The sequence below is a fragment of the Hyalella azteca genome, unplaced genomic scaffold, assembly GCF_000764305.2.
Source record: "Hyalella azteca isolate HAZT.00-mixed unplaced genomic scaffold, Hazt_2.0.2 contig10004, whole genome shotgun sequence".
NCBI lineage: Eukaryota > Metazoa > Arthropoda > Malacostraca > Amphipoda > Hyalellidae > Hyalella > Hyalella azteca.
Genome location: NW_025940059.1, coordinates 156,727 through 171,434, shown reverse-complemented (window position 1 = coordinate 171,434; position 14,708 = coordinate 156,727). Strand labels below are relative to the sequence as shown.

The following is a 14,708-nucleotide window of genomic DNA, read 5'->3' as shown; positions in this document are numbered from 1 at the left end:
AGGACGGACGGACAGACGGACATGGCGAGCACAATAGTGCATTTTTTCATAAATGAGAAAATGCGCTAAAAAAATAAAACAGCGAAAAGAAAACATGTCAAGGCAACGTAATGATTATGCAAAATTATCTTACTAAAACTTTGCGCAAGCACGATTTTAGCACATGTCACTGAAAGTTCTATCAAACGCTTATGGCTAAATCGATCTGTCTGAATTTTTGTGGAGAGATGGAGAAAAACATAGGGAACAAATTCTGTCCTTTCAAAATTTTTTAACTCTATTACTTTTTGAGTTACAGACATTCAAAGTTGGGTATCGTTTTTTTTGGGACACCTTGTATATTTATCCATAGCTCTATCTAGTCTGTTCTTGAACGCGTTCATACTCGGAGCGCCAACGATGTAATCGGGGAGGTACATTTGATAGTTGAAAGAATATCTAAAATAAATTAAATGAATATTAAAAGGTTATTTTTGCCAGTGTTTTTTAATTTGTTTGAACATGAAACCTCATCGTGTTATTTCAATCAACTGTTAGAAACAGAGTGCTGACTCATGCTGCCATCGCACACGCCATCCATTTACCGTGCAATAGAATTCCTGACCTATACTGTATTGATCTCCGTAACAGCAATAAAAATTTTTATGTTACTTATTTGATGACGAGTTGGTTCGCCGTCATATTTCTTTGTTTTGTTTGACTGTGAGAATTCCGATCCAAATTACTTCATATTCAATGGAGAGAGAAACATTTTTCACTAATTAAAACTTCGTTTTAAAATTGCGAATTCTAAAAAAACGGGTCTTACAATTTCAATTGTGAAAGTGCAATATATTATGAGCGATGTTACGTCATATTCTAAATAATATGCAACGAGTAGATTTTAAATTTACCTGGCATATAATACGTTGTGTAGAAACTTGTTTCCCGTGTCTCTATCAAAGTGTTGAGAAACGTGCCATGAAAGTATGCCCTGTGCGGGTAATATTTCGTAATTTCGGAAAATTGCTATACTTGAGGGTTTCAGGCCGTTCAACAATACGATTGATTTGCCTATTTTGTCCCATAACAAAAATTGTAGTCGCGCTGTTATTATTGATATCCAAGATAGCAATAATGCCATGAATATTCGAATCTGATTTTATTGCATGTTGAATCTATGTAGAATAAGTTGACAACGATGCATATATTATATATCTAACATTAAAATTTATTTGATTTATTTTATTATATAACATGATAGTTCGCGTGTCAAACAAAGAGGAATTCTTCAATGAAATCATCAGTTTTCCTATACACATATTATTTCGGCTCGGACGGAAAATGTTTGCTTTATAACTGACGACGTTCAGTCCTCAATTTTTTTGTTTACCTTATTAACCACGGTGACAAGAAAATCCTTTTTATTCATTAGTAATAATAAAGTATTTTCTTTACGATAATGTTTTGTTAAGTATTAGTTTATGATAAGGTCTTACGATGCTGTTCATCAAAAAACAACTTTATTCAGAATATATATGAGGCATTTCTGTTGTGAACGCACGTAAACAAATATTTAAAGGAAAGAACACAGCGGTATAGATGTTACGATCGCCAACTTCAGTTAGTTGAAATAAAGTATGCACGATGTGAGGCTTTAAAAGCCTTAATACAATCTTTTCCTGTTAAATGAGCTGGAAATTATCTTATGTTCCAATCTAATACGATAAGTGCTCATTACTAAAGTATTCAAATGCATTCATTACTTCAACAATTCAAAATCTTCCATAAAAGAGCGAAAGCATTCATAACTGATGACTGCAGGAATTTCCTTTCTGTACTATATTGTAAAAAAACGATATTCGCAGTAAAATACAGTAATTTTAGCAAATATTTTAGTTTTACAGCCGGCCATTAATCGTCTGTAAACAAAGTATACTGCAATTGGCGAACAAAACATTAGTGGAGCAAAAATAATCATTAGCTTCTATGACTCTGATTCGTCATTATTGCAGATAACCTTTTCATATATATAATCATATGTTATCAATTATCACATAAGATCGCTGTTATATAATAAAGGTCAAATGTTAATTGTTAATTACTTTGAGATTAACTCAAGTTTTTTAAATAATCGATGTTGGCAGGAAAAGAGTTCGAAAGAACACGTTAACTGGTCGTGAGGGGCTAGCGTCGCACTGGCCGTTGTCATCAAGCTTGATGAGCAAACTTGCGCTGCGAAGAGGCGCCGCAAATGAACTGCTCCGCTTGGGACTACTGAGCGCCAATCGCCTGCTTCTGAGCTGGCTACTTCGCGCTGTATCCGCGCGAGAAATATAAAAGAAAGAAGTTGTTTACTGTGCGTTACTTTATATTCTGAAATTGTATTGGGTGGTTCAAAATTAACCAGGAAACATATCCGAATTTTAAATGTGATTGACGAACGTGAAAGTGCATTTGTAACATATTTCATCAGGTTTATTGTCCGGACGTGCAAAGATTTGAAGATCTAATGGGCTTTCTGACGCCTTGTGATATTTTTAAGTGGGCTTCCTACAAAGAAAATGACGTTGAAACAACGTTTAATTAACGTCGTTTGAACAAAAAACGCTCAATTCTACGTTGTTTCAATGTCTTTTGCCTGGCGAACATGGAGTGTTCGCTTGTTATAGCATCTGCGAGTAAATTCAATAGAGCATCCAACATATAATTTACTCGGGTCATCACTCGACTGGACCATTAAAGGAATACCGTCCGACAACCCCTCGTTTACGGGTAAGTAATTACTGGCATGGGATGAGACTGAACATTACCTCCTGATTCTCACTCACGTGAACTGCAAACCAAATCAACTCGCATCACGCTAGCATCCAATCAGCTCTCTTGTCCTTGCTAATGTTAGTGCAGTGCTAACATGTAAACATATACTATAGTTTCCAAAATTAAACCACGTCATAGTTTCCAAAATTTTAGATGAAGAGTGGTTTAATATGAAATTATACTGTTTTAATTTTCTTTGACTTGAGAATATGATCTGATTTATTTTCATTGAAACATCGGGGAGCTGGGATGTCTTTTTGAGACCAGAATTTCCCAGTGTTCTTTGGCCTCATATTCCAACATTCTATGAAGTCCTTTGATTCCCTCATATTCTGCTTAAAATATTGATATTTCGAGAGAATTCTCTTACAAGTTAAAGTTTTTTGATTAATTTTGCGTAACTTTGACATTTAATCTTTTTTACGCCAAACTTACTACTGAACACAGTAGTAGGTATAACTGAACTCTATTATACTATTTATAATATATCCTGAACTCTATTTGATTATAAAAGTTCGTTTAATAAAGTTTGCACCATCGGAATTTTTCAGTGGCTCTCAGATGTCGCAGTGGTTCAAGTTTTGCGACGATTCTTAATGAACAACAGATGCTGACCAAACAAAATAGATGTGGTCTCTTGCCAGATCCGGAGAGATTTTGTCATTTTTGTGTCACACTCAAACTTGGATTATTGCCACGGATTTTTTATTTTAATCGTCTGCTGATTTCATCCGCGGCAGTTCTCATGTTATATAATACTCATTTTATGTGAGAAACAATGAGTTATTGTTCTGTGAGGTAAGGCCCACACAGTAAAATAAATTTGGTAATTAAAAGCGGATGGAAGTGATAATTTAATGCAATGTAATTTAATAGCAAGATGAGCTTTGAAAATAAAATTAAGCTATGGAAAAATAGTGTAAATGATACTCTTGGCAATGTGAGTTTTGATTGAAGAGTAAATCTAATAAATAATCGTCGTTGAAGATGAATAAAGAAATAAAAAAACAACATAGCAATTATTCAGATAATAAAAAGGAACCTATTAGAGCTTTAACCCTATCAACATTTTTAGCTGGTGGCGAGCCTTAATTAGGAACCGGCTAGGACTCGGACCGAACGTAAATCAGCTTCTCTATTGTCCGCTTTTTGGTCTACATTCCGGCCCCCGAATCAGACAGCTACCAGAGCCTGGCGAGGGGACTGAGGGGATTCTGCCAACTCTTGCCCTACTCTCAGGAGACCATAAAGTCGGCCAGGAGGTTCTGACTAGTCGCTGCTTGCGATCAGTTGGCCAACTGACCCAGAATAACTCTAACGCGAGTATAGCGACTCTGGGGCGGAAGCTGAATCATACCTTGAATTTTGTTAGGGATCTAATCTGCAGCGGGGACCAGCCGAAAGATAATGATTAACGAGAAAATTCTGAAAGCGAAGTTAACTTCCTAAACGGTGTTGCCAAGGTAAAGGGAAAGTTATAATTTATTACAGAATAAAACTGGCAAAATGTGTAACACTACAGTTCAAAGATGCCGGTGAGTGTGTGAAGCTCTGAAGGACTCACGCATGGTAGTTGCTATGGATTTGGTACGAGTCAACAATTTAAACAATTATTGATACCTAAAAACGAAGATAAATGATAATTAAAATTAATGTGTGATAATTTCGAATTCTGCAGTCGTAAATTCAGTATTTGTTGCGACAATCGCTAATGTTCTTAACAAAAATTTGTTTTATCATATTGAAGTCAGCTGTGGTACAATGAATTGGTACTCTGACCAACCTGTGGTCACAGGGTAATTTGAAAGCGAGTTCTCAGTTCAATTCCTTGAAGGATTTGACAGGTGACTTCAAAACAACTGCATAAATTTGTGTAAAGAAAGACCAGTATCGATTTTATTTTCAACTAGTATGTTTTCTAACATGATGTTATGGAGCCATCTTTGGTGCCAACCTGTTTTTGTCGTTTGCGTCTGATTTGCTACATCTTTCCGCCGAATGAAAAATACAAAATTTAACATTTTATAATGCTATTCAAATCTTAACCGCTTCCTCATTTGAGAATGATCGTACTGTATTTATGCAATCTTTTGCTTTTTTCAGTGTTTTGAAGTAAATAAGTCACAAAAATATTTCATGGTTTGTGTTCAGGCCAGTAAATGAAAAATTTTTTGTGTGTTTGTCGTGCACGTGACTGATGCTCACTATTCCCTTCAAAACAGTCTTAGGATATTGATCAAAAACCTCCCGGATCTAGAAGAAAAAAGGAAGCGAACCAGGAAATAACAAAATATCAGCTTGTTTACCAGTTTAGCCGCTGTCATGAAGCAGTCCTCTACGCTCAATATTGTCGTGCCTATAGCGTGATCAAGACTGCTAAATCGATCCTGAACGGCTTAAAAGAGCAAGTCTTTAGAGACCAGGCTGGCAATTTCAGCCTTGTGCTTTCCGTGGAGGTCATTGTTAAGAGCTATCCGGTTCTAGTTCCAAGCGTTGGTCGAAAATTCAAACTTGGTTCTCTTTGTTGGACTTGTGAGTAACTTTGAATGCTTGCTCGTTGGTAGCCTGAAGTTTTTTTTTCGCTTTCATCAGCTCATGCGTTTGACCAGTCGCGACATTTGGATCCGGATTCCCATTGACAAACAAAAACACGAAATTCTAAAGTCCCGGTCGCAGACTGACTGAAGTTTGAATGCAGTCATTGCTTAAGAGGCTTAGACATTTTCCGAAAAAAAACTCACGAAATCCGAATTAATACAAATATTCGTCAGAAAATATTTTTAAATTTCATCTCAAATTCGTAGACGTATTCAATGTTAGAAAGACAGCTTCATGGTATGTTTTATTGCATCTCTTAGCTTCCACTGCCATGATGCTGCTCTATTGAATTCATGAAGTAAGACTGCGTTTATCAGTAATGAAGTTCTTGACCATTAACTAGTAAATCCGATTCAAATATGTTAAAAAAAACTTCTATGTAAAAGCTTAAATAAATTTTAGGGCTGTTGAACTTATACTGAGCTATAAAGCAAATACTTAAAAATTTATTAATGTCCACTCAATTAATTAGTTATTAAATCCAATTTTTCTCACAAAATCCTACTCTATGGTAAGTGATTCTTTGATAAAAATTGTAATTATTAATTTTCCAATTTATTTTTAATTCGGGATAATTCCTGTATTAATTTCTTAGATGATAATCGTCATTTACATAGCTTGATGTGTAAATTTATTTTCGGCGATTTTTTGTATCATTTCTCGATCAAGTTCAAGCCACCAGGAAGCTCTATAGATAATCTAATTAATTAGTGCTCTCGATTCTCTAAGATTTATTTCCTAAGCATGGCGATCCATTGCTTTTGCCTACCTGGAAATGCCTAAAAATAAGATAATTATACTCTTATTCCTCTCAATTCATGACGTACCAATCAATTTTTCAATAGTTGCATACGGCACAGTTAATCATCACTTAAGATCCTAATGCCCTCACTCCTGTATGTATTTTTGCACGCACCGATATCATTGCAACGATAAAACGATGTCTTTGATCCTCAGTTCGGTGATCCCATCCCATTTTATCGCCTACGCCCAATGAATTCTAACGAGTACAAGAACTAGACCAAAATTTCAAAGTTTTATAGCACCTCGCCGATCAAAGCCTACATTATGCAAGATGATATTTCACTCCGTAAAGGAAAAAAATCGCTTTACATTTGTACTCTCAGGTCGAGTCGATGACTTTCATTCTAGATTTAAAGTAGGATGTGTCGTTCAATATGTAAAAGAATTATTTAGCTGTGGAGAAAGTGGATGCAATGCTGTAAATTCAATTCAAAATTGGATACAATGCTGTGAATCCCTGCTGTCTGGGATTCACGTTATGCCTCGCCTCAACATTTAGTTGACTAGAGTTATTATTAATGAAAATATCACAACAGTCAGAGCAATATTTATGACTACAACAACCAGAAGTTGAAATCCATGACGGTTGAAATGAAAAAATGTTTACAAACGACTCGTGTTCGGAGCTCTGTATCGTCTAGACTTGAAGCTTTAAACATTGATTGTTAAATTCATTTCTCGAGAGAAAAAGTAAGAAAGAAACTACCATAATAAATAAATACACGCTGATGTGGAATGCTCTATTTGATTTATGGAATACCTTTATGCTATAACTTGCTTATGCATCTACAAGACGAATAGCACGACCACTTAAACATTTGCAATCCACCGCATAAAAAGAAAATTTCTGTCATTTCCCGGGAAACTTTAATCTCAGTACAAGCTCTTGACATTTTACGTTGCATAATTTCTCCGCTTGAAAGTGATTTCCGTTTTTCTAAGTTAAAATCATGAAATATATATCTATATATTGAGAAATAATAGTAATATAAAACGGAGCCAATGTAACCAATAGGTTGCAGGTGGCGAAGAAAATATGGTATTCAAAAAGTTTAGAAGTGTGAACGTCAACTTGGAGATGGTCAGGTAGGTCAAGTCCTTCCCTTCCAGCAGACTCACGAACGCTAGGATACCAAAGACAGTCAAACTTCAAAGAAGGCTTGAGCCGAGTTGTTTCCGGAACTCTATTACGAGTCCTTCTGTAGTGCCCCAAATACGACATATCTGGAGACAAACCCAAGATCTCACGCTGCTCTGGCTGTCAAAACATTTGCTGAAACTTAGGCGTTTCCGAACGTTCCACTACCTTGTTCCTGTACATTATTTACGGTGAAATGCTTCATCATTAAAATGACACTCGAAGTTTGTTTCAATGTGTGTCTTCCTGCCTCTGTTTTTTTATTGTAACATATTCTTTTATAGCCTTAAAATGATCGCGTGGAAATGGCGAAAGTGAAACTTGCATCCAGATGGCATTAAGGTGCGTTAATTAATACACTGGTTCCAGCTACATTGCAAAAAATCACAAAATATCGTGCAATACAAATTTTTTAATCGCATAACATATTCATCTATTGCAAAGATTAATCACAATTTAGATATACAATGTTATGACAGCACACTCAGTACAGTACAAGAAGTTCCAGTGCCATGATGACGTACTTTCATGGGCAAAAGGCTCCCAAAAAATGCTTCTGGACATAATTCCATTAGAGCATCCGGGCAACCTTGGCTCAGCTCTGCAAACAGAGAAGAACAACAAAGCTCTCCGAAGATGGCCCGCGTAAATGCAAACCTTCACTGACAATGTTGCTGCATCTTTGGCCTTGAGCTGAAAGTTCCAAGGCTCGGGGATTGTCGAGTTTTGTCTTCAAAAGGTTAAACGCTTGCGCAGGATCAACAGGGGTATCTACTTCGCTCGTTTGCTGAGCCGCGCCAAAAGTAAACAGGCTCAAGTTGCCAACAAAAACGAGGCAAGTAACTTTCATAATTTCGTCATGGTGTTGATTTAATAATTCATCATTGAATAGGGTGCGGTGCGTATAATTTTTTGGATAATACTCGGTTGTCTCAACAATTGCATGTGGGACGTAATTTTGTTTTTCATTCAATTAAATACATATATTTTCAAGTTATTAAGAAATGACGACATTTATGCTATCATGTCATTTATGATATATATAAGTGTTATACCTGTCAAATTAAAATTTGAGCACGAAATTCGTTTATACGTGAATGTTTTGTACAGTAATAATATTAATTTTAATATTAATGTCAAAATCAAAATTAATTCTAATATTGATAATAGTGATTGATAATATTAATTCTAATATTAATTTCTGAACGCAGCGGCAAACAAATAAGTCTTTTTTTTGTAAGAAATACATTTAAAAATGTGAATTTAAATAATAAGAACGAGCGCAATGCCTAGCAGCGGAATAAGGTGATGCAAATTTCTTACAATTTGCATAGTAACCATTAAGTTTAACATCTGCTCCATAAAGTTTCGCTTAAATATACGATCTGCAGCAGGCGGTTTTAAGAGACCTATAACTCTGCTGCTGCAGCTCAAGAAGTGTCGCAAGCGGTGCGGCCAGAATTACTCTGACACGAGAATTCCTTCGCTTCTAGAGAGGAGTAAAAGTATCTGATATACAATAGTCCAACGCTCGGCCTGGACATCAGGTCCTTATTTAATTGTTTCCGACTCATTAATGAAGACGAGCGACCCATCAGTCGAGTTAATGCTACCGTTGGCAGCTAATTGGCTTCTCCCTTCCTGCCCGGTCGATTAGGTCGGCACACCAGAAAAATTTTGAGGACCTTAAAGTAAAGGCGAGACGACGACCAAGCCTTCAAATGGCCGCTAACTCCTGACTTGAAGAGAAGAGCTCTCACTTGCGAGTAGCGGCTGCTCCAACACGATTAGATCCTCAAATGATTTCTAAAACTAATGAAAATCCTGCGATGGCTTTTGAACATGCTTGAAAATGAATTTTGGTATTATAAATCCATGTTCCAGTGGCGTAAGCTCCATCCACACTGACGGATATTAATCTTTGAAGCAATAGGTACAAAACTGCTGCTTTATTTCGCTTCCATCCTCATGCCACATTGTTGAAAATAAATTTCTTCACAGAATATAAGTACCAGAATAAAATCTGTCCTTATTGAATGCGAGACTACCGTTTCTATCGAATCCATTAGCTGTAAAACGTCCCTCAATCCATTAGCAGTAATACCTCCCTAAATCCATAAATCATTAGGAAATATTTTCAGTTAAAATCGCCATGGCGTCAATATTTACAGAGCCTCGTTTGCTTGTTTGTAGAGGATGGACACGGCGGCAGAGGAGGCTGTTGACACGCGCGCTTCTTGGACCAGCAACGTTGTGGCAAAAAGCGCTGCTGACACGCTTATGGATTACGATATATGTTTTGGAACAAATTATTTATTTGTCAATTTTATTTGCCTTCTTATTTCCTTCATTAGATGAATGAGTAAATAAATATTAATTGTGAGACATGTTTTTGAACGATTTAATTACTTATTTTTATTTTGCCTTTCTCCTTATTTGTTTCGTTGGATTAATAAGAAAAAACATTTTTCCAGCAGGAATTAAAACGAAAATGTATTAAAAGCAACCCTTAATTTTTGTACAGAAGTGTCATAGGGTTGGGTCCTTCATGTTTCTTATCAAGTTGATCTGAATTATACGAGGTGGCTTCAGCATGAGAAATAATGATTTAATGAATTTATCGCGCATTTATATTCGTAGATGCAGAACTACGATGTAGGAATAAATTCAGGAAGACTTTATTCCTTACATATATATTTGTGTTTATAATTGAATAAAATTCTGAAATAACTGTTTAAAGATTAAAATGGAACGAACGAAGACTAAGCAATACATCAATTTGAAATCATTCGCACGTATTTATTTTATAACCCACAGCAGGAGATAAGTACATTGATTTCAAAATTATTTTCAATATTAAAAATTTCGGAATTAATGAAAGTCATTTGAAGTGCACGACGATACGCAAAGAAGTTGGCTCTTTGTGAATAATAGCAATTACTATTACATTAATTTTACAATTTCACATATCTTCTCAAATAGAATGCAACCGATTTTCTGAGCAGCGCTCTCCGACAAAGCGTTTTAGTAACGAATTTCCGATGTCGCAGACGCACTTAAAAGCACGTCTTAGGTTCCCGCTAAAAGGCCGCCCATTTAAGTTCATTATTTATTTCTGTTGCCGTTTGCATTCAACTTGGTGGCAAAGTTCTACCCTAAGAATACACAATAAGAATTTAATAGTACTTCCCTTTCACTTCAAGCTTAAACTCAAATATTTTATGCCAAGTTTTTCCACCGAAATGTTTACTTGAGAAATCCATGAATTTCATTCAATACAACTTAGCATAGTGCATAAATAAATTATTTGTTGGGAATAAGAACCGTAGTAGTGGATAAATTTAAGGTATATTCTTGTTTTTGGTAATAGTTTTATGAAATAAAGTATATATTAAATTTATAAAAAGGACCATAATCAAATACCGCCTTTCAAGAACATCTATTTCTCACTACATGGAATATTTTACGTTTCAAATGTTTTAAAAAATTTTAATCAGTTTGCACTTTCATTGGACTCATTGCGTTGCCTGAACCGCTCGCTATACTTGTAGCTTAAAATTTCAGCAACAAGCGTGGCCGCAGCGACAGCGTTTTCCAATACAAACAACAAAAAGGGACCTTGCAGATGGTACAAGGTGAGACCACTAGGATGAGTTGTCTTGTCAGGTTCGTTTTTTCGGTTTTCCATTAAATCTTTGTACCATTTCTGGATCACTCCTGCCTCGGTGAGCCTCCGTATGCCACTATTGATTTTCTTCCTCCAGCGAGAGCCTTTGCGGAAGAAGAACACCAAAGGCCCTGAGAAAATTTGCTCCTTGAGTAGGTAGTGGGACGAGTTACTTCTGCGGAGCAGCGCCCTGTGTACGAAAATAATAGAAAAAATAAATTACGAAAATATTAGACAAAAATACAAAACGAAGATATTAGAAAAGTGACGCCATACAATGTCAATACAAGGTCTTAAGACGGTTTATTCTCTGATTTTTTTAGTCAATACAAATCTTACACCCATTTCCATGAATTTGTTGAAAATTCTACGCGCTCGATACTACATTTTTCGAAAGATATGTAACTAAAAATCTATTCGATTTTCACGTTTGAGGCCAAATTATTTGTAATAACTTATCGATAATACCTTGATCGTGCTTAGAATTTGCATTAACACTGCATTCCTATCCCATAATATTAACTCTAGAAATGATATTCATTTCTCAAATTCGGCACATTTAAGACTGACTGCAGGAAGGAGAAAGTCTCAGTAATGGCGTGTGATCCACTCTTCATATAAAGCAGAAGTTGCTGGTAGTGACGCGCGGAGTCTGCGTCAGGGAGTTCTATCAGATCCATCCGCCTCCCCAGGGCCTCGAGATCTGCGTTCCCAGATGTCAGCAAAGCTTCGCTCAGAAATTCTCCGTAGTACACCATCGCAAGTCTGAAGCAAATAAATTATTTTGACGAAAAAGAAGAAGAAATTCAAAAAAATTTATTTGAATTATTTGAGTCCAAGTGAACGCTTTTCTATAGGGATGTTTTTCTATAGGAATGTTTTCGAAAAATTGAGCTTCCGAGAATTTCAATAATTTTTTCAGCATACTTACAAGAAACGTATCACCCAATGGTGTAACAGCTTTTTCAATAAAATCACAAATGATTCCAATGGTAATTATCATCATTTCAAAAAACAGCCAGACCTGAGGCCGCTTTTCTCTAGGTCTTTTACAGTCGACAGTCTTTGAGGAAACACAGGCACGGTGAGTACAGCGAAAAGGTTTGATGAATAATAAAGTGTGACGAGAAGACAGAACAGCCACCATGTGAAATTCGCCATACGCAAGCCAGGGCTGCTTGGCGTAACCGAAACACTTTGTTGAAGAAATCCCTGCGAGGAAGAAGTAACGTAGGATACTTCGTGTTAATGCTCATACTCCAGTAATTATTCTATGAATAGACATCAAACATTATATAAAAATAAACAATTTCATCCCATGATTATACATATAAAATGTTAATTCTGTTCACTTTCAAAATCAGAAGGAATTCTGCATCGAAATGCAAAAACTAATGTCAACCTCAAGGGAGTAATTATGAGTATTTTACGAATAATAATGATGGAATTAAGATGGTTGAATAACATTAATTCTTTATAGTAATTAAACCATCAAGTGTTGGATGTAAATATCAGATGCCCTCATCCTGCGAGCCATGATGTCACCGAAGCTCAGCCAATACAGAGCGCACATGAAAGCTGGCACGACAAGCACGATCAGCAGCACTGACATCCAAACCTATGAGGCAATACATGAAATAATTTATACTAATACCTAATTATTATAAATTAATTATTATCAAAAAATTAATTATTAATAATTAATTTTGTTAATAAATAATTAATTAATAAATAACTAAATAAAAAATAATTATTAGTAATTATTATCAATAATTAATCTATTCAAAACTTTTCACTTTCAATACAATATATGTAGCTCATCCAGTGTTGTGGGCAGCACATATTTTTTATTAGACTACGCCTATTCCCTCCCATATAGGAAGATGAATGTAAAAAACAGCTGCCATAAGGACATATATATGCATTCGCATTTATAAAGAAAACAAGCGTGCCTAATGAAGGTCCCTTAATTTTGATTCGGTTCCTGAATGAAGTAAATATAAAATTGAATGCGAAACTATCTAGTTGAATAGGAAACTCCAATTTATAATTTTTTAAATGAACCTTGAATGAGCCTAGTTTGTTTCTATAGAGCAGTAAAAGCCCATTTTTAAATGAGTAAACGCACTTGAATTTGAAATGGGCTGAGGAGGTTCTTCCACGGAGGCTGAGGCGGCGGCATTTTCAAAGCAAACCCGAATCCTTCCCAAAAATAAGGAATGGACGCGTCGAAATGCACATGCGGTTTCAGATCAAGTGCCATTGAAAAATAGTTAATGGTGAGCTCTTTTTGGCCGGATTGCACAAGACCTAAAAGCCCAGACCAGGAATCGTTGTCGCAGTTTCCCCAAAGGAAGTCGGGTGATTTTTTCGTAGTCGTGAACGAGAAGTTGAAACGAAGTGCGAGTTCCGCGATGATCTTAATGTTAAGTCCAGTTACGGTGCCGTCCTCCAACTCGTAAACCAGAGGAAAATCGTCCACGTCAGTCGCCAGATGCAAAGTCTTGCCTTGAAATTCATCCATATCCAATAACAACTCTGTTTTAAAAAGATTTGATTTTGTTTTTATGTGATTTATTAGATTTTAACACCGTTACATAACACTTATTCACGAAAAAAAAATCGACGAAATTTTTGTCCACTGTGCCACTCAACTATTATGAGAAGTATGGCTGCGGTTGGGCGCTCTACAAAATAAACATAGATTTTCGAAATAAAATGAAACCCGTCAATTGTTAAGCCTGTTGTTACAGTTATGTTATCATGTTTTAAAACCTAAAATAGCGCTGAATATTTCGAGCCGATATAAGTTTAATTTGTTCATTCTATGGCATAAATATTCCGGATGAGCTTGATCTGAATTATACACGATGAATTATTAATCATGACAGATATTGATTTAAACTTATGCTTTACTAGTTAACATTTGTCTATGATCATAAGAATTTATAAATCTTTTTTGCAACCAAAGTGCAGCAGGAGATCGCGAATCCCAAACGAATAAGGCAGTCAAATACGGACGAATAAAATAACAAATACAATAAGAAATTCGACACAAAGTCCGTTTAATTCTATTCCCCACAGAAAAACTGGGCAAACTTGGCTTTTCTCCAACACCAGGCCCTAAATTGTGCAGAGAATCTTGCGTGAATAACCAAATAGCGCAGGAATTTACGGAATCATTCTGGATGATTCCAGCCAGGGGGGCTTTGCGCTTCAGTGACTCGCTCCTATGGTGGCCTGTATTTAGGAATTGGTGATTGTCTGGCAAAACAGCCGAGAGCGCAAGCTCTTCATGTCTCGAACAATAACATCGACGATCCAGATCATACTAGGAACGTTTAGCAGACGCCTGTACGTCGTGGTTTATATCCACTTTGTACATACGTTGTGCAAGAGTTGAGTGTGTTGCTGGTCCTACTCTAATTGAGGATTCATTAATTATCACCGATCATTTTAGTTCTCTACTTGTTTTAATGGGCGAGAAGCAACTTGATATTGGCGACAAAACTGACGAGAAAATCTATGAAGTGGCCCTTTATTCGTTAAAATTACTCCTAATAAATGATCAAAGATTTGCGATGTACAATATGATTGTGTCAGGTTGACACCTTATATTCAAAAAAGCGAAAAAAAACTACAGTCGAAACATAAGAACAGTCGAAACATAAGACATTTATAAATAACAACTTCAAAATGGAT

At 35.9% G+C, this 14,708-nt stretch overlaps 1 protein-coding gene across 1 annotated transcript; it reads right to left on the bottom strand.

The window, feature by feature from the left end:
• Positions 1 to 10,832: 10,832 nt before the first annotated feature.
• LOC108675937 (ionotropic receptor 21a-like) lies at positions 10,833 to 13,530 on the bottom strand. The gene is made up of 5 exons (XM_018163994.1): positions 13,135 to 13,530; positions 12,496 to 12,624; positions 12,031 to 12,218; positions 11,577 to 11,771; positions 10,833 to 11,196 (listed from the first exon to the last, which is right to left on the bottom strand). The coding sequence occupies exons 1-5, from the start codon at positions 13,528 to 13,530 to the stop codon at positions 10,833 to 10,835; spliced, it is 1,272 nt and encodes a 423-aa protein (XP_018019483.1).
• Positions 13,531 to 14,708: the final 1,178 nt, after the last annotated feature.

Excerpts from the sequence above, each read along its gene's own strand:
- LOC108675937 (XM_018163994.1), bottom strand. The coding sequence starts at position 13,530 with ATGGATGAATTTCAAGGCAAGACTTTGCATCTGGCGACTGACGTGGAC. Across the intron at positions 12,625-13,134 it reads TCAGCCCATTTCAAATTCAA|GTTTGGATGTCAGTGCTGCT; the intron begins GTGCGTTTACTC and ends ATTGCCTCATAG. Across the intron at positions 12,219-12,495 it reads TTTACATCCAACACTTGATG|GGATTTCTTCAACAAAGTGT; the intron begins GTTTAATTACTA and ends TCTTCCTCGCAG.